General features: G+C 45.9%; 1 protein-coding gene across 1 annotated transcript; it reads left to right on the forward strand.

The window, feature by feature from the left end:
- The first annotated feature begins 1,580 nt into the window (after positions 1–1,580).
- Positions 1,581–8,161, forward strand: Tspyl2 (TSPY like 2). The gene is made up of 7 exons (XM_047537197.1): positions 1,581–2,540; positions 4,004–4,081; positions 4,184–4,295; positions 4,378–4,523; positions 4,646–4,740; positions 5,054–5,775; positions 7,439–8,161. Exons 1-7 carry the CDS (start codon positions 1,725–1,727, stop codon positions 7,567–7,569), a joined length of 2,100 nt encoding a protein of 699 aa, XP_047393153.1. The 5' UTR covers positions 1,581–1,724; the 3' UTR covers positions 7,570–8,161.
- The last annotated feature ends 10,420 nt before the right edge of the window (positions 8,162–18,581 follow it).

The raw sequence follows: 18,581 nt of genomic DNA on the forward strand, positions 1-18,581 counted from the left end.
TGGGAGCCTTTCCCAAGGGTCCGCTGTACACAGCTGGGGCTTTGTTCAGCTCCGATTAAATTCAGAGGTGGGGGGGAACAGGTCTGGGGTCAACCCAGCTGGCCTACTCCCTGCGCACTTGATTTACTATTATTTATTTATTTACTTATTCTCTCAGATGCACAGAACTGAGTGGACCATACTCCTCAGTTCTTGGCACAATACGTCATCATTGGTCCATGCGAGGCCCTTTTATATTTTATTTTGTTTTGTCCCCTTCATCACCCATCCCTGATCCCATCCTCCCCCACTCCACATAGGCACCCCCTCTTGTGTATTTAACGTTGTCCTTCCAATCCACCGTCCATGTGTTTATTTACATATGTGTATCTGTGAAAAATATATGGTATTGTTGTGTGTTTTAATTTACATAAACAGTGTTGTACTATAAATCTTGTTCTGTTTCTTTTTTCACTCAACATTCTGTTTTTGAGATCAGCCATATTGCTGTATATAGATCTAATTCATTTTAGTGGTCCATCTTAAACATATATCACATTTTTCCAATCCATTGCCCTGGTGATGGATCCCTAGGTTCACTTCCATTCTCAGCAACCACAACGAGGCTGCAGTGGGCACCTACCTACATCTCTCTTTAGGAACTAGGGACGCCTAATTTAGAGAAGAAACCTGGAGAGGTGCAGTGATTTGATTAGGGTTACAATGTGAGCGTCACACTAGTGATGTGAATTCCAGACCCAAAGCCAGAACTCCACCAACCACCATGCCTCACCAAAGACCATCCATCTCTGGTCAAAAATAAACTCTTAATATAATAATTAAAAGCAGTATACACCGAGGAAAGGATGGGAGGAGAAATGTTCAATCGATGAAACAGAAAGTCCTAGAAAAATCTAGCAGATGAGCTGAATCGCTATGATTTTTTATGACGCAGAGGAAGTTACTTTTTTGTGTAATTATTGTTTCTAGAGCCATTTTGCTGAGATGGGAAACGCCACGTCAAAACCTAGACCCCAAAACAAAGACCTTGGGTGCCTAAACTGCAGGAGCGCCAGGGAAGTCCACACGTTGAGAGGATACAGCAGAGTTGACCGCGGGGGCAGAAGCAGGAGATGGGGGAAGGGGCAGATTTAAAAAGTGCGTAGTTGCTGAGGAGAGGGGGGCGGGGGAACGATAGCGAGGCTCTTCGATTTTATTTGAGCACAGCCTGCTCACTGCCTGCGTTTGTTTTTCGTCTTGTTTTTCGGTCTTCAGAACGACTGGTACTTTTCCCATTGGATAAAACGTTTTAAGAGTGAGGGAGAGGGGCTTCTTCCCCTAGCTTTCCTCGCAACCAATCGCTCGGCAGGTTTCTTCTCTTCGCCGGGGTAGCCAGCCCGATGATTCGCGGGTTCGAGGAGAGCCAATCGGAAAGTGATGATGTGTAGTGTTGGCAAGCAGATTGCGTGAGAGCGGGCAGGGGTCGCAGGAACGCGACCGCCGCCGCGGCGGCCAGCAGCCAATGACGAGGCAGAGCAGGCCCCTTGCGTCAAGAAGTGGGCGGGGCCTCGCGATTGGCGCGGAGGGAGTAGGGCAGGCGCTGTGGGAGGGAACGCCAGAGCGAGGCGGTGAGCAGAGCTGGTCGCGTGAGGCGCAGCGGCTCTTCTTCAGGTGTGACTGGTAGCGGCGGCCGGCTGAGAGCAAAGGAGCTAGTGCTATCTCCTGAGCTTGTGAGAGCGGTCACCATGGACCGCCCGGATGAGGGGCCTCCAGCCAAGACCCGCCGCCTCAGCGGCTCGGAGCCCCCTCAGCGCGACCCGCCGCCACCGCCGCCGCCGCCGCCTCCTCCCCCGCCACCGCCTCTCCTGCGACTGCCTCTGCCTCCACCCCAGCAGCGCCCGAGGCTCCGCGAGGAAACCGAGGCGGCACAGGTGCTGGCTGACATGAGGAGGGTGGGACTGGGCCCCGCGCTGCCCCCACCGCCACCCTATGTCATTCTTGAGGAGGGGGGTATTCGCGCGTACTTCACCCTGGGTGCTGGTGGTCCCGGCTGGGAGTCTGCGATCGAGTCAGGGTATGGGGAGGCGCCCCCTCCCACAGGGAGCCTGGAAGCACTCCCCCCTTCCGAAGCCTCTGGGGGGAGCCTGGAAATTGACTTTCAGGTTGCAGAGCCCAGCAGCCTTGCAGGAGAGAAGGCCCTAGAAACCTGTAGCTCAGGGGGGTGGGGGCCCCAGGTGTTAGTCGGTCCAAAGAGGAAGGAGGAGGCTGTCATCATAGTGGAAGATGAGGATGAGGATGAAAAGGAAAGTGTGAGGAAGAGGCGGCGGCGGAGGAGGAGGAGGAAGCAGAGGAAGGTGAAGGAAAGCAAAGAGAGAAATGCTGAGAGGATGGAAAGCATCCTGCAGGCACTGGAGAGCATTCAAATGGACCTGGAGGCAGTGAACATCAAGGCAGGAAAGGCCTTCCTGCGTCTCAAGCGCAAGTTCATCCAGATGCGAAGACCCTTCCTGGAGCGCAGAGACCTCATCATTCAGCACATCCCAGGCTTCTGGGTCAAAGCAGTATCCTTCTCATCGATACTCATGGGCCAGAAACCCATGACAGAAAAGGAGATGTGGGGGAGGGACAGAAAAGGGTGAAGGGATGGCAGGAAGGACCAGAGGTGGGGGTGGGCCCCCTATCGGAAGACTCACTAGATTGGGTAGAAGAGGGATGGAAGGGGGAGGGCAGAACAGCAGAGAAGCTGGACTGGAGATGTTGGGGGGAGCACACAATAAAAACTGGACCACATATAGGAAAAGTGGAGGAAGAGGAAAAGCATAACATTAAAAAAATGGATCACAAACAGTGAAACCCTGGGGGGCTGGGGTTGTAGCTCAGTGGTAGAGCACTTGCCTAGCATGTGTGAAGCACTGGGTTCTATCCTCAACACCACATATAAATAAATAGATAAAATAAAGGTATGTATCTGTCTACAAATAAAAATTAAAAATTTTTAAAAATGGAAAGGGGGAGGGTAACAGGAGCATAGCAGAAAAATTGGACCAGAGGTGGTGAAAGAAGGGGAGGGGCATACAGAAGATGAACTGACTCAGAGACAGTGAAGAGGGAGAAAGGCACACAACAGAGAAACTGCCCAGAAGGGATGTTTAAACCACAGAGGACTCTATAAGGCTAGGAGACCTCAATCCTGGCTGGAGTGTCCTGTGTTAGTGTGGGGGGGTGTTTGGGAGGGACTGGAGCCTCTGAAGGGTCAGGAGAGAGAATACCTAGGTATGGAGATCAAGGGGTTAAATGAAGATAAGGGAGAATAGGAAGAATCCCATTCACTGTTCCTGACTGTTAAGCTCATCCCTGGGGAACACATATACATATAGCATGTTTTAACATGTTAGGAATGTATAGGTTTAACATCTTAACAGAATTACATGGAGATAGACCCTTGGCATCCTGATAAAAAGTATCACATGATCACAGGCCCTCAGCACACAGGCACACAGTTTCATGTGGTCACAAGACTTCAGCACCCAGACAGCGTTATATAGCCATAGCTTCTCAGCACACAGCCATACAGCATCACTTGAACACAGACTCTAAGAGCCATTCACACAACATCATGTGGATGAAGACCCTTGACACCCACTTCCAGGCTGTTGGTAACCAGATGCATCATCACTTGGGGCCTTCATCCCCCAGATACATAGTATTTTGTGAACACATACCCTTAGCATCCAGAGATAGGGCATGGACATAGATCCTTAGCACCCAGACACACAGCAAATATGAACCATGGCAAGGCCACCTAACACAGATTTGACATTACATAAATACAGGGTCTCACCACGTGAATTGTATCATGGGAATAAAATCGTGCTTTTACAAAGTATGTTTTTGCTCTATACATATCACATCCATACAGAAGAAATCCTCCTGCTCCAGCCTCTCTTTTGCTCTGCCCTTCCTGGCCTTCCCTCCCTCCCTCATTGAACAGTTAATCCTTGACCTAAACTGCTCCACTCATCAGTTCCTCAACCACCCCAGAATTTCAATCTTGATCAACCAACGAGATGAAGACATTTTCCGCTACTTGACCAATCTTCAGGTCAGGCCAAGACGAAGGCCAAGGAATCTGGTTCTTAAAGGTGAGGGGGGTGGGAGGTACCATTGGGGGGAAAGGTTCCACCATTGCCACCACCCTGAGCAGGTACAGGATCTCAGACATATCTCCATGGGCTACAAAATGAAGCTGTACTTCCAGACAAACCCTTACTTTACAAACATGGTGATCGTCAAGGAGTTCCAACGCAACCGCTCGGGTAAGTGGTGGTCCCAGGGTTAAAAAATTTCCCCCTATCTATCCTTATCCAGTCCTGTCTCTATGGCCTCCTCTTTCCATAGGCCGACTGGTGTCTCACTCCACCCCAATTCGCTGGCACCGGGGTCAGGAACCCCAGGCCCACAATCGCAGGAACCAGGACACCAGCCACAGCTTCTTCAGCTGGTTCTCAAACCACAGCCTCCCAGAGGCTGACAGAATTGCTGAGGTGAGGACCCTCTTGGCATTTGCAGAGAAGGCCTTGCTAGGCTTGTCCCTGGGTTTCTGGGGAATTGGGTATAAGGTCTGGCACTTAAACACATGGCTGTGTTCTCCCTTCTCTTTCAACAGATTATCAAGAATGACCTGTGGGTTAACCCTGTACGCTACTACATGAGAGAAGGGGGCTACAGGGCAAACAGAAAGAAGCAAGAAGAGAAGGAAAGGTGATGGGGGAATTGGTGGTTGAGAAATGGTTTGTTGGAGATGGGGCAAAGACTAGATTAGTGTCACATGAGATTAATGGAGCCACAAGGGACCTTTGGAATAATTGAGTACAATGTTTTATTAGTGAGGACTGATTCCCGGAAATGGCCTGATGGTTACACAGTCAGGGGTAGAAATGGGACTCTTCCTACCCTAACCTCATCCCTAGGAGCCCTTGTAGCCTACTGCCTTCCCAATTACTTAGCATCTTTCAGTGTTTTCCCTGGGTTTATCTCCCACTAACCCCATACTTAGCCTCAAACTTCCCCACAGTAAAGCCAAGGATGAATATGAGATGGTGATCATGGAAGACGCTAATGACTATTATGCCATGGAAGACATTCTCAGCGAGATCTCAGACATTGATGAGACCACTGACAATGAGACTATTCATGACATCAAGATCTCTGACTTCATGGAGACCACTGACTACTTTGAGACCACTGACAATGAGATAACTGACATCAATGAGAGCCTGTGTGACAGCGAGATCCCTGACCACAATGAGAATCCTAACAATGAGACCACTGACAACAGCGAGAGTGCTGATGATGAGACGACTTACAACGAGAGTACTGATGACAATGAGAGCCCTGACGACAAAAATGAGAATCCTGAAGACAATAACAAGAACACTGAAGACAGTGAGAATCCCAACAAGAGTGCTGATAATGACAACAGGAACCTGGACAGTGGCAACCGAGGCATCAGCAACAACCAGGACAGCAGTGATAGTGACAATGGAGATGAGGGCAGTGATGATGAAGATAATGATGGCAATGAAGGTGACAATGAGGGTAGTGATGATGATGGCAATGAGGGTGACAATGAGGGAAGTGATGATGACGACAGAGACATTGACTACTACAGGAATGATGTTGAAGTCTTTGACAAGGATCAGGATAACAGCTCCAACCAGGATGACTACGAGGATGAGGTAGAGATCATCTCCGAAGAATCAGTGGAGGAAGAAGAAGAGGAGGGCAGTGAGGAAGGTGAGCTAGACCCTCTTTTCTCTCAGAGAAAGCCTGGAACAGGGTATCCAGGTACTAACACTGTCTGTTCTTATGAAGGAAAGAGAAAACATTCTATGCAGCTTTTTAAATAAAGGAGGGTCAGAGAGCATTTAACTTTACAAATGTAACAAAACCAAAAAAAAAAAAGTTCAGTTCTAGGTGATAGGTAGATAGGTCATAACACAGCAAAAGACAAATGAAGAGTAGACAAAAAGAAGGGGACAGTGGTGGAAAACTAAAAATGACAAATTTACACACACACATACATGGAAAAAAGTGGCAAACACATTGCAATTCAGCACTCTGTACCAGCTCCCTGGTCTTGAGAACCCCCAGGCTTGTTTGGGCAGCTGAAGGTGAAGTGAACAGTTTGCTTTGTAAGCCCAGAGGACGGAGCAGCTAATTCTACCTCAAGAGTGGGGAAGCGGGTGGGAGAGCTAGAAAAAGGAGGTGATACTTGAATTGGAAGCTGCATTCCCACTGAAGACCATTGTGGAGCATTTTCCATGGAATGGATAGTGTGAACAAGGACCTAGAAAGGTGAAAAATGCATGGTCTGTTGGGCAAGGGTTCCAAAATTGTCTCCTGAAAACCTTTCACCAGTCCTGAAAGTTGGTTCTCACAGAAGGGTTCAGTGGTCAAATGTGTTACATACAATAATATCCTCTTACAGAGTCACATTTATTAGCACCTTAAAGAGTAAGAAGACCTACTGTGAAAAAAAAAAAAAAACCCTATTTCACTTTGCAGAACTCAACATTTTCCAAACTTCTTGACCACAGAAGCCATTGTTCTCTGCTTACCAAAGAACACATTTTTGGGAAATGCTGAGGAAGGTTTGCACAAGGGGGTTTGAGGAAGAAATAAGTAAGGTGAATCCTGAGTTTGGTTCTGACCCAGAAGACTGGTAAAGGAGGTATTTGAGCCTGATTCTAAGGAGAGAGAAGAGAGGTGCCTCCACCCCCTTTCTGGGGCGGGAGAGGTAGAAGGGGTGAGAAGACCAACCACTCCTAAAGATTTTGCCATGGGGTCCCTGGTGAACATCATTGGGGACAGGGGTAGGTCATCAAGGATGAGGCATTGGATGAGCGAATAGCCTCAGTTTAGACATTTTCAGGTAGGGCAGAGGAACTGAGGGAGTTGTCAGTCCTCCTTTCCCATCTAATGGCATCTCTTCAGTCTAAGAATGGGAGGCAGAGCTGTCTACCCAGCCCTGGGGTGATAGTGGGTGTGGGGAATTGGGCTAAAGAAGACAGACTGGGGCCTGTTTGCACCAGACTAGGGAAAGAAGTGAGGGAGCTGCCTGGGGATGAATAGGTTTATTCAGCTGAAGTCTGAATTCAGGAAGAGCCAGATTGAGGAATGGGGGGTGAGGGGACAGAAAAAAGCTACTTTCAGAAATGTATCAATTTTGACAGGACAGGCAGAGAGCCCACCCTGACTTCATGCCTCCTTCCTTTCCCCCCTCACCTTGTAGGCTTGAGTCTGTGGGCATGTGCTGACACACATACAGCTGCTTTTTCCAAGCAGAGGTGCTTGGAAAGTGGTCCCAGGACCTCAAAGACCCTGGTCTATTTCTTTTCAGAGTGACATCTAACTGCCCTCCTTGGTTTCCCCTTCCTTGCTTCTCTCCCCTGTACAGGCAGCGAGCGAGGCGAAGACAGCTATGAGGAGGAAGGAAGCGAAATTGACTCGGAAGATTCTGACATTGAGGAGGTGCTTCAAGTCCCAAATGCTTGGGCCAACCCGGGGAAGAGGGGGAAAACCGGATAAACATCTTACCCTTTGGGGGGATCTCTTCTCTGTATCCCCCTCCCCCTGTCCCATTTCCCACCCCCTCAGCTAGGGCCACGCGGCCCCACATTGCACTTCTGGGGGGTGACCGACTTCGTACACGGGTTTAAAGTTTATTTTTATGGTTTAGTAATTGCAGAGTTCTTATTTTGGGAGGGGGGAAGGGGGATTCTCCCTTTTTTGGCCCTCCTCCTCCCGCAGGCTTCTGTGTGCTGCTAAACGTATTTATTGTGATGCCTTGGTCAGGGCCCCTCTAGCCCCCTTCTCCTTGTCAGTGTTGGCCCCAGCCCCTCTTCCCGTGCTGTATGGAGTGGACACCCTGATCCCAAAGCGGAGAGGGCCATTGTGGCCTTCGTCGCAGCTGTGCAGTGGCCTTGAGGGCTCTGCCGCCACCCTGTTCTCCCAAGTCTCTCTCCTTCCATCCTCTTCCTCCCTCCCCCTCACCGTGCCGCTAGCCCGCCTAGGTGTCTATGCAATGCCGCTTCGCCATTGCGGTATTCCTCCCCTGCTCCCCCAGAAGTCCCGCCTCTTTTCCCTGTGAACCCTGATGATCCTAATAAAACAGCAAATTCAAAGTGCCGCTTCGAGTCTTTTGTCCGTCCCAATGTGCAGTCTCTAGCGGCAAGTCTTCCAACAGGCCAACACGAAGCCTCCTAGCCTACGCAGTAGTCTGCAAGATGGTAGTTGCTGGGAGTTCTGCAGACCTGGGGTAAGCTCCTCCAGGCCGCAAAGGCGTTGCGTCAGACCATTGCGGACCATCCTGGCCAATGGCAGGGCGAGGTTGAGGAAGCCCCTCCCTCCCTCGGCGGCCGCTTTGGACCCGGCCAGGTAGCAAAGAGCTTCCCACGCCTTTCCTTTGGCGCATGCGCAAAGAGACTCTCTGCGTCCTGAACTTTAATTTATTCGGTGATTCATCTTTTCATTTCTAGTGCGTCAAATCTTTCTTCGGGCCTAATGTGAGCTGGGCGTGGGAAGCCAGAAGAATCCATTTTTCTCGTTCTTTCTTAGTAAAAAACAAAAACAAACAAAGAAAACACCAAAAAAGTTACGCTATCAGTTCGGATTTCACAACACAATCATGCAGGAGCGCTCTCTTGTCTTGTCTTGTCTTTGGGAGGAGGTGCAGTCACTGTAGCTGAACTTGGGGAAGAAGTCAGGAATAAAGCGGGCTGAGGCTGAGAAGTTTGTATAGAGATAAATGGAAAACAAAGGGAAATTACTTCATAGTTGTGCGATGCGGTGGGAAGTCAGGAGTTGGGCATCTGAAAAGTAGGCTTTGTTCTGGGAGTCCTTGGAAAGGCTGAGCTGTATTTAATTTTAGGCACAGTAACTTTATTTCAATGGACAACAGAAATATTTCCCATATTCGCCTGGATCATAATAACTTAGACAGACATTCAGGTGGGTATTTTACAATAACTCCCGAACTTTCCATCCAACGCCTTTATTTTGCAGGAAGGATTCAGGTAAGGTCAGATTTGCGTTTTAGAGACAGCCCTCTGCTGGCTGTCAGGAGAATGGATGGGAGGGAGGAAAAGCAGTGAGGAAGTTGACTCTATATCTCAGGTGAGAGGGTATAATGGGGATGGATATGGGAGGGTTTTAGAAATATATTTATTTAATTTCAGAGAAATTTTATATTTAAAGAATTATTACGAAGATAATACAGAAATATCCCGTACATCCCACAGCCAGTTTCCCTGATTATTAACATTTTACATTAGTGTGGTGCATTTATCACTGTTAATGAACCAGTATCAGCACATTATGATTATCCAAAGTTCACTCCTTGTTCAAGTTTCCTTAGTTTTAATTCATTGTCCTTCTTATGCCCCAGGATCCCATTCAAAGTACCACACTACATTTAGTTATCATGTCTCCTTAAGTTCCTCTTGCCTGTGACACTTTCTCAGACTTTCCTTGTTTTTGATGATCTGGAATCATCAATATTTAAGGAGTACTGGTCAGGCATTCTGTGGATTATCCCTTCACTGGAATTTGTCTGATGTTTTTCTCATGATTAAATGAGGTTACAGTTTTGGAGAAAGTGTTAGCTTTTGTCTCTGTGACAAAAATACCTGACAAGAAAAACTTAGAGTATGAAACAATTATTTGGGACTCACAGAGGTCGAAGTACAAGATTGGCCTACTCCATTGCTCTGGGCCTGAGGTGAGGCAGAACATCATGATGAAAGGACATGATGGAAGAAAACTCTTAGCTCATGGTACCCAGGAAGCATAGGGGAAGGAGGAGCCAGGGACAAGATAGAGTTCCAGGGCACACCCCTAGTAACCTACTTCCTCGAGCCATGCCCTACTTGCCTACAGTTACCACCCAATAATCCATTCCAATTATTAATCCATCAAATAGATTAATCCACTGACAAGGTTACAGCTCTTGTAATCCAATCTTTTCATCTCTGAGTTTGCTACATTGCCTAACCTATGAGCTCCCTGGGAGACATTTCTAGATCCAAACCACAACATGGGAGGAAGGCCACATAAGTAAAATTCCATTCTCATCACATCATGTCAAGGGCTTGTATTATCAATATGATTTATCACTGTTTATGTAAACTTTGATCACATGGCTGAGGTAGTGTCTGTCAGGTTTCTTCACTCTAAAGTTAGTCCTTTTCTGTGTTGCTGTAATATTTGGAAAGAAGTCACTACATGTATCTGATGTTTAAGGAGTGGGGAGTTATACTCCGTTTCCTTGAGAGTAGAGTGTCTATATAAAGTGATCAAAATTCTTCTGTATGTATGAGAAATCTGTCAAGAGCTTTTAAGTTACTGAAATTGACAGGTTTTAGATATAGAGGAGATGGATTGAGAGGAGTCAGGCTGACTGTCAGTTTGCTGTGGAAACTTTGGCAATGCCCCTTCCCTCTCTGGGCATTTCTCTTGAAATGGCTGAAATGGCAGATCATGGACATAATTCCCAGTGTTTCTGATAAATGTTTTGGGAAGAGAATGGAGGTTTTAATATCTCTGGTTCTGACCTTGACTCATCTTGTTAGACACGGGTAGAAAGGACTGAGGCTTAGAAAGGGAGGAACATTTAACCAGGTATGGTGGTGCAAACCTGTAATCCCAGCTACTCACAAGGCTAAGACAGGAGGATAGTGTCAGCCTAGGAGTTCACGACCAGCCTGAGAAGCATAGTGAGACCCCATTTCAAAAGAAAAAGAAACTACTTTTTAAAAGAAGGGAAACAACTTGCCTAAGATAATGCAGTACCTCAGCGCTAGAGTGCAGAACCCTGAGTCAAGACATCTTGTGCAGAGTAAAAAGAGACATCTTCCTGCACTATCTGGAGCACACGTGAAGAGGAAGGGAGAATGGGAGGCATCAGGGCAAGAGCCCTAGAGTGGGTCAGGAAGGTGTGAGCCTGGCAACAGGATCCCAGCCAGTCTGAGAGGTAGCCAGCCTGATTACTCTGGCCTCAGTCTGCCCTGCTTCACAATGTGACTACCTCATCCTCTCTAGAGAGCCCCAGTTTTCCTATCTATGATGTAAGGCAAATCATGCTGGGGATTAGCCCAGGAGAAACACCTAAACTCCCAAGATGGAATCTAGCCTTGAAGATGGTCTCTGAAGTCTGGTCTTCATGCTCTTCCCTGATTTCTCTCTGCACCCCAATCAGATTCCCAGCCTCTCATACTGGTATTTGAAGTTTCTCTTTATCCACCCTGTCAGAGAAGGCCATTGGTCTGCAGGGACACTCTAAGGAACCAATTATGAGATTCTAATATAGTTGTCCAGGGTGCTTATGCCCTGGGCTAAGGCATGGGAATGAAGCAGTCAGAGACCCTCACGAAAAGCAGCACCCCTTAAGATTAAGCAAGTAAAAACTTTGAGGGTAGAAATGAGACAGCTCCCCATCCCTGAAAAGGGCAAATGCACTTCAGGGACCTTAACTCTTAGCTTGCAAACTATTAAAAGCATGGTATGTGCTCTTTCTCTGCTCTCCCTACTTCGCTCAAGGCTTACTGGGCATTAAGAGCATTTGTACTTTTCCCCACTCTTTCACTCGCTCACTTTCAAATAGTCGTATGGGCCTCAGAAACCAGGTGCATTATTAAAGCCAGAACACCCTCTTCATGACTCTCTAATGACAAACAACATAACAGATAAAGCTGTTGAGGAGTCACAGAAACAACAAATTCCCAGCTCCTTTAAACATGTTACTTGCATGATTTATGTTTTCTTCCACTTTCCACCTGTGTTCTCTTAAAAGCTGCAGCAACTCATCCTATCACAGGGCAAAGAGGTTTATGCAGGATGTGGCATCAATATGAAAAATGTAACATTTGACACTAGGATGATGGGCTGACTACCCCTCCTTCATGGTTAAAGTGTTTCCCAGGAAAAGAAAAACAGCTTTTAAAATACACCTAAAACCAATTCATATTCCTAAATTCTAGCTCAACCCCACTACACTTTCAAATGAATAAAACCAGCTCTCTTTGTCAGAGAGGCAGCTTGACACTCTCTTGGTCAGTCCTGTGCCCCCTTTTTGCTCCAGCAAGAAGTCTCAATAGAGTCTTGTTTCCATCGCAGTTGCACCTTTATCTGCTTCTTCTAATGGAGGGCAGAAGAAACCACCAAGCTTAAGAGGAGGAGAGGACATTCTTTGCCCAGAATAACATCTTGCTCGCTGTGCCCTCACTCCTTAAACTGGACCTCCAAAGGAAAAAAAGACTGTTCTAGAAGGTCTTTAAGGTCACGTCTAGTCCCCAAATTTAGTCTTCTCTGAAGATCAGAGAAGATGGGCCCCGTTTGCTGGGACCTTAAACAGAAGTCAGGAGGATGAATAGTTCACATATCCAATGTGCCCCAGGGTCTGTTCCCATGCTGAAACTACTTGTCAAAGTATCCTTCACAGATTATCCTCCTCTGAAGCAAAGGGTCCTGTTCCTGGATATGAGGTTCCCAGTCCCCTGGGGCCAGACCTTTAAAGTGACATTCACTTCTGTGAACAGAATCAGTTTTGGCAGGGACAAAAACTAAATTCAGAAATGTCCCTTCTTATTTGTTTACAATAAAAAAAAAAAAGAAATGTCCCTTCTTCTTAGGCGACCAAAAGGACCAGCACTGGTTCCTTCCAGTGAGGGTGTGGAGGACAATTGCGGAGGAATGCTGTTATTCATTCAGTAAGCACTCACTGGCACCTACTGTGTGCCCCCATACTAGAATGGGTGATAGGAATATAACAAGAAAACAAGAAAGACCAAATATTTGTCTTCTTGAAGTCTGGAGTTCAAGTTCAATGTTTTGTACCATGAACCTCTTTGGTGATTTCATTAAGCCTATAGACCTTTTCTCAGGAAAAAAAAAACCCTTAAATGCATAAATATGTAGAATTACAAAGGAAACCTATTATATTGAAATATAATTATCAAAATATGGAAAAGAGCAAGACATGGTGGCACAGCTTTAATCCAGCAGCTTGAGAGGCTGAGGTAGGAGGATTGCAAGTTCAAAGCCAGCTTCAGCAACTTAGAGAGGCCCTATTCAAAATAAAAAATAAAAGGGTTGGGGAGGTGTCTCAGTGGTTAGGGACCTTGGGTTCAGTCCCTAAAATTAAAAAAAATTATATATATATGGAAAAAGCAAATATGTGCTAGAGTAATATATGTGCTCCCCATTAATTCATTAAATCTTAGGTCTTATGGAGGATCTAATAGGTATCATGATTTTTATTTATTTATTTTTATTTTTTGGTACCAGGGATTGAACCTAGAGGTGCTTAACCACTGAGACACATCCCCATCCCTTTTTATATTTTATTTTGGGACAGGGTCTCACTAAGTTACTTAGGGCCTTGCTAAAGTTGTTGAGGCTGGCCTTGAACTTGTGATCCTTCTGCCTTAGTCTCCTGAGTCACTGGGGTCTACAGGTGTACACCACTATGCCTGGCTAGTATCATGATTTTTAAAACAGTGATGAGATTATACATTTCAAGAGATCTGCAACATCTGTAATATGATGTAAAATTCTCTGTGATTTCTATTGGTGACAGTCACCAATACTAGTAGTAGTAACTACTACTAGTGATGGTGGGCCTTGCACATGCTAGGCAAGGGCTCTACCACTGAGCTACACCACCAGTCCATTAGTTACATTCTTAATTTAGAAAACATTAAATTTTAGTTATTGGAGAGGGGAAAGAATAGAGACATAAATTTGTTGCAACCCAAATTATTGGGCTCTTCCAAATTCTGTCCCCAGACTCAACTGGAGGTCTGTGGTGCTCAAATTAAAAACCCACGTTAATAGGAGGTTCTTTCCTGTCCTTCCCTTCTTCTTAAACAGCTTTCCTTTGGAAGATAAAAGCTTGGGTTTTATTCTGGGTAATTGTTGTGTGACTTCAAGGCAATTGATTTGCCTTTCTGGGCCATAGTTTTCTCTGGCTGAACGTGGGAAAGGCAAGAATTGGGAGAGACCTTAATTATGCCACAGGCAATAAATTTGTCTTCTCACTGAATCCTCACAACATTGTGGAAAAAAAAGGAAATATCTTCCCATTTCACAGATGGCTAAACTGAGGCTACTAGCAAGGTTGTCACTTGACCAATTCTCTGGAAGTAGTAAAGGCTGGTGGGAGATGTCCATATTCCCATAACCACTTCAACCTCCAGGAATGGAAGTAGGAATTCTGCTTGCCTAGAGAGACATCTGGTTCAGAAATCTTGCAGGTGGGTGTGGAGCTTTGGGAAACTGGGGTTACAGTCGTGTCGCTTTGCAGAGCAATGGAAGTGCTAGGTGGCTAACGGAGAGTTCAGTGACTCATGCCTAGCCTGGCTTGGGGCTTCGCGCCTGCGTGTTCCCAGCTACACGCCCCACCGCTCGCCCCCAGGCTCCACCAAGTCCTGCCGAATAAACCAGCAAAGGGCCATTGACAAGCACTCTCTTCCCGGCCAATCCTCTTAACGGATGGTTTGGCTGGTAAACCAATCAAAGACCCCCGAAGGGGCGGAGTTTTCTTCGGCTTGGATCCCTGCCTGGGGGGGTAAAAATAAAGTGTTTCCATTTTCAGCCAATCCCAGGGAAGGCAGAAGCCACTCTTCCAATGGGAGCGAGGAGCCGTCGGTAGCGGTGGAGGCCTGTGACCCCGCTCGCTCCGGAGCTGGCGGGGAAAGCGTCCAGTATATTTACGAGATCGTGCTGAGGGCCCGATATCCTTTCGCGCGCGGCAGCAGCGGCGCGGACGACTAGAGGTGTCTGGTGAGAAGCCGTAAGGACGGGGTGGTGGCGGGAGTGGGGAGTAGAGTGGAGAAGAGGCCGACCCAGAGCGCGTGAGGGTGGGGCCTGGGCGAGCTTTTTACCTGGGCGGCCTCTCAACCCTAGGTCGGCTGGTGGTGGAGGATCGTGAGGGTAGCTAGGGAGGGCGAGTGCTCCTGCGGTCCCCAGACGGCACCCAGTGAGTACCCTGAGGAGCTCACCGCTGTGCCCACACGCCGCTGATCCCAGTCCCTTGGGAAATGATTCCGTGCTGGTCTGCCGCTCACGTGATTGCGTACCTCTGTCTCCATATCTATCCCCACCCACTGTTTCTGTCTCGCTCTCTGAGACATACTAGACAGCCCAGATCTAAGAGGCAGAATCCTGACCCGACCAGTTAAAACTAGCTTTGAGACCTTGGGCTACTTTACCTATGTTGGCCTCAGTTTCATCATCTGTCAAATGGGGGTCTAATAATCTCTACATGAGACAATAATGCATGTGCATCACTTTGCCCAGCACCAGGCCCCTAGAAAATTTCAATAAGTAATGACTGTAGTAATTGAAAGAATATTGTCTCTCTTGGTCTCTGTCTCTGTTTTCCTCCCTGTCTCTGACCCTTGCCCATTGGGTCCTTTTTTCTGAATACGTCTGTCTTTCTGTTATTTTTCCTCTTTCAGCCTGTCTCTTCCCACCCAAAAGAGGTTAGAAGTGCCCTGTTGATAGCAATGAGCTTGTCCTGAGAGCAGGGTAAAAATGGAGCATGGCCTTAAGATGCTGTGGTCCTGTGAAGGAGAGAACGCTCTTTGTTTCCTGGCCCTATTCTGTTATACAGGTAGAAAGATCAATTTAGATTAAAAAGTCACTTTTGCCCCAGGGGTGGTGGCACACACCTGTAATCCCAGAGATTTGGGGGGGCCTGGGGTAGGAGGATCACAAGTTCAAAGCCAGCCTCAGCAATTTAAGGAGGCTGTAAGCAACTTAGCAAGACCCTGTTCTTAAAATAAAAAATAATAATTTAAAAAGGGACAGGGCATGTAGCTCAGTGGTAAAGTGCCCCTGGGTTCAATCCCCAGTACCAAAATCAAAAAAAAAGCCCTTCATCCTATATAACATTAGTCACCACAAGAAGCCCAGAGATCTCCTGGTTACATCTCCCTGCAGCCCTGGGCATCCTTTTTTCTGTCCTTATCCGGAAATCCTTCTACCAGGCCTTCTGAAACTCACCTTCAGGCATCAGCAACCCCTTCCCCCATTCTCATCCTGGCTTTAGAATACCCCCTTCATTTTCTTGCCATACCTTGGTCTTTCTGACACCTACTGGACCCCCACACTCTATAATGTATAATTTGAAATGCCTCCTTCACTATTCTTAAGTGAAGTACATAGAAAGTAGAGTCTGTCTCCACACACAATTCCCTCCCAACCAATATAGTGCCCTAATTGTAATATGCGGCAGAAATAAAGAATAGTTTATAAGGAAACAATGTGCATTTTAGTACATAAAGGCTAGGTAGGGACTCTTCTAGAAGACATACTGAAATAGTCTTGCACATGATATTTGCACCTGTGAATGTGACAGCTACATGTGTATTGATTGGTGAAACCACAGGTAGGAGGATGCAGTTTTCCTAAATGGTGAACAGTTCTTTAGAAACTTCTAAACAAAACAATCTTCCCTCAATTATACAGTCATTGAATTTCTGGAAAAGTCATTATATACTAAAATCCCTGATCTATTCCCCCTCATCTCTCTGGCCTTATTGTGCTACCACTTCCCCAAGTCCTTTCTCTGTTTCACTCATTCCGCTATCTTTTAAAGAAAGATAATTGAACACAACAGGCATGTTTCTACCTTCCAGGTTTTGTACTGGGCCTTTCCATGTACCTAGAATGCTCTTCCCCAGGTATCCACAAGGCTCATGCCCTTACATCCTTCAGACCTCTACTCAGTTGTCACTTTCTCAGTGAGAGTTACCTTGATTGTCTTATCTAAATTTGAAGCTCCCTCCTAACACTAGCCCTACTCCATTTTTTCCATAGTACTCTTTATCTTCTTAGACAATAGTCATGTGTCACTTAACAGTGGTGATACTTTCCGAGAAGTGTCATTAGGCAACTTTGTTTTGTGCAAACATAAGAGAGTGTACTTATGCAAACTAACATGACTATGATGTCACTAGGTGATATAATCTTATGGCACACTGTCATATATATGGTCCTTTGTTGACTGTCATTATGCGGCACCTGACTATATATGATTACCTTTATTCTATTTGTTGTTTATTGTCTGACTCTCCACTCCATTTGCAAGCAATAAGAAGATAGCAGGTTTTGTCTTCTTTGGTTCCCTCCTGTATCTGTATTACCTAAAACAATGCTTGGCACATAGTAGGCTCTCTCAATAAATGTTTGTTGAACAAACAAATGAATGAATGAACAGATTTTTCATCAATATGATGGTCTGGTGGAACATTTTAAAGTTGTATGACATGCAGTACACTTCTTTATTGTGTGTAGTTAACTTGTGTACTGTAGGATGCTGAGTATCTCTGGTCTGTGCCCACTAAATGTCACTAATGATCTCTAACTTTTGTGACAATCAGAAGTGCCCCCAAAACAACTCCTTGACTGTCCACACTGAGAACTACTGTTTGAACAGAGATTTGACTTCCCCCTGAATACTCTGTTCCCCCAGTAGCTCTCTCATACCCCTCTTACCAGGAGGGTGGGAGGTGAGGGTAGGTGTCTTTGCTGCTTATGTGTGTGTGTGTGTGTGTGTGTGTGTGTGTGTGTGTGTGAATTATTGGGGATTTAACCCAGGGGTGCTTTACCACTGAACTCTTAACTCCAGTACTTTTTACTTTTTGAGAATGAGTCTTGATAAGTTGCTGAGGCTGACCTTGAACTTGCAGTCCTCCTGCCTTAGCCTCCTGAGTTGGGTGTCCTTGATTCTAATCGTCCTTTCCAGACTTTTTCTCTCCCTCTTCCTTAACCCATTTTTGTTTGTTTTATAATTTTTAAACTTTCAGATTTTAAAATAATTTCAGAAGAGTTCCCATGTATCCCTCACTTGGATTCCCTAAAGGTTAAGAAATTATGTAACTTTAGTTTATGTCTCAAAATTAGAAAATTGGGCTGAGAGTGTATTCAGTGGTAGAGTGTTGCCTAGCATGAGTAAGGACCTGGGTTCAATCTCCAATACTGCAACAAAAACAAAAAAATCGAGAAAATTAATATTGGTATAGTACTACTAACAAAAGTACAGAACTTATCAGATTTCATCAGTTTTTCTACTAATATGATTTTTTTTTTCTTGTAGGACCCAATTCATGATTAGTCATCATGTCTCCTTATGCTCTTCCAATCTGGACCAGATCTTTAGTCTTTGTCTTTCATGACTTTGATAATTTTGAAGCATTCTGACCAGTGATTTTATAGACTTTAGGTTTTTCTGAAGTTTAATTGTGATTATATTCCAGTTATGGAATTTTGGCAAGAATACCGTAGAGGAGTTGTTGGGTCTTCAGTGTGTCATATCCGAAGTCACTTGGTATCCTTTTGTCCTAGTATTAATTTTGTTTCTTTGACTATTGTTTAAGGTGAAGTCTGCCAGTTTTCTCCACTATAGTTATAGTCATGCATCACATAATGAAGTTTTGGTCAATGATGGACCAGGGATATGACAGTGGTCTCATATGATTCAATTGCCTAGTAACATCATAGCTGCCTTAGTTTGTGTAAGTACATTCTGTGATGTTCAC

The sequence above is a fragment of the Sciurus carolinensis genome, chromosome X (assembly GCF_902686445.1).
Source record: "Sciurus carolinensis chromosome X, mSciCar1.2, whole genome shotgun sequence".
In the NCBI taxonomy this organism is placed as follows: Eukaryota; Metazoa; Chordata; class Mammalia; order Rodentia; family Sciuridae; genus Sciurus; species Sciurus carolinensis.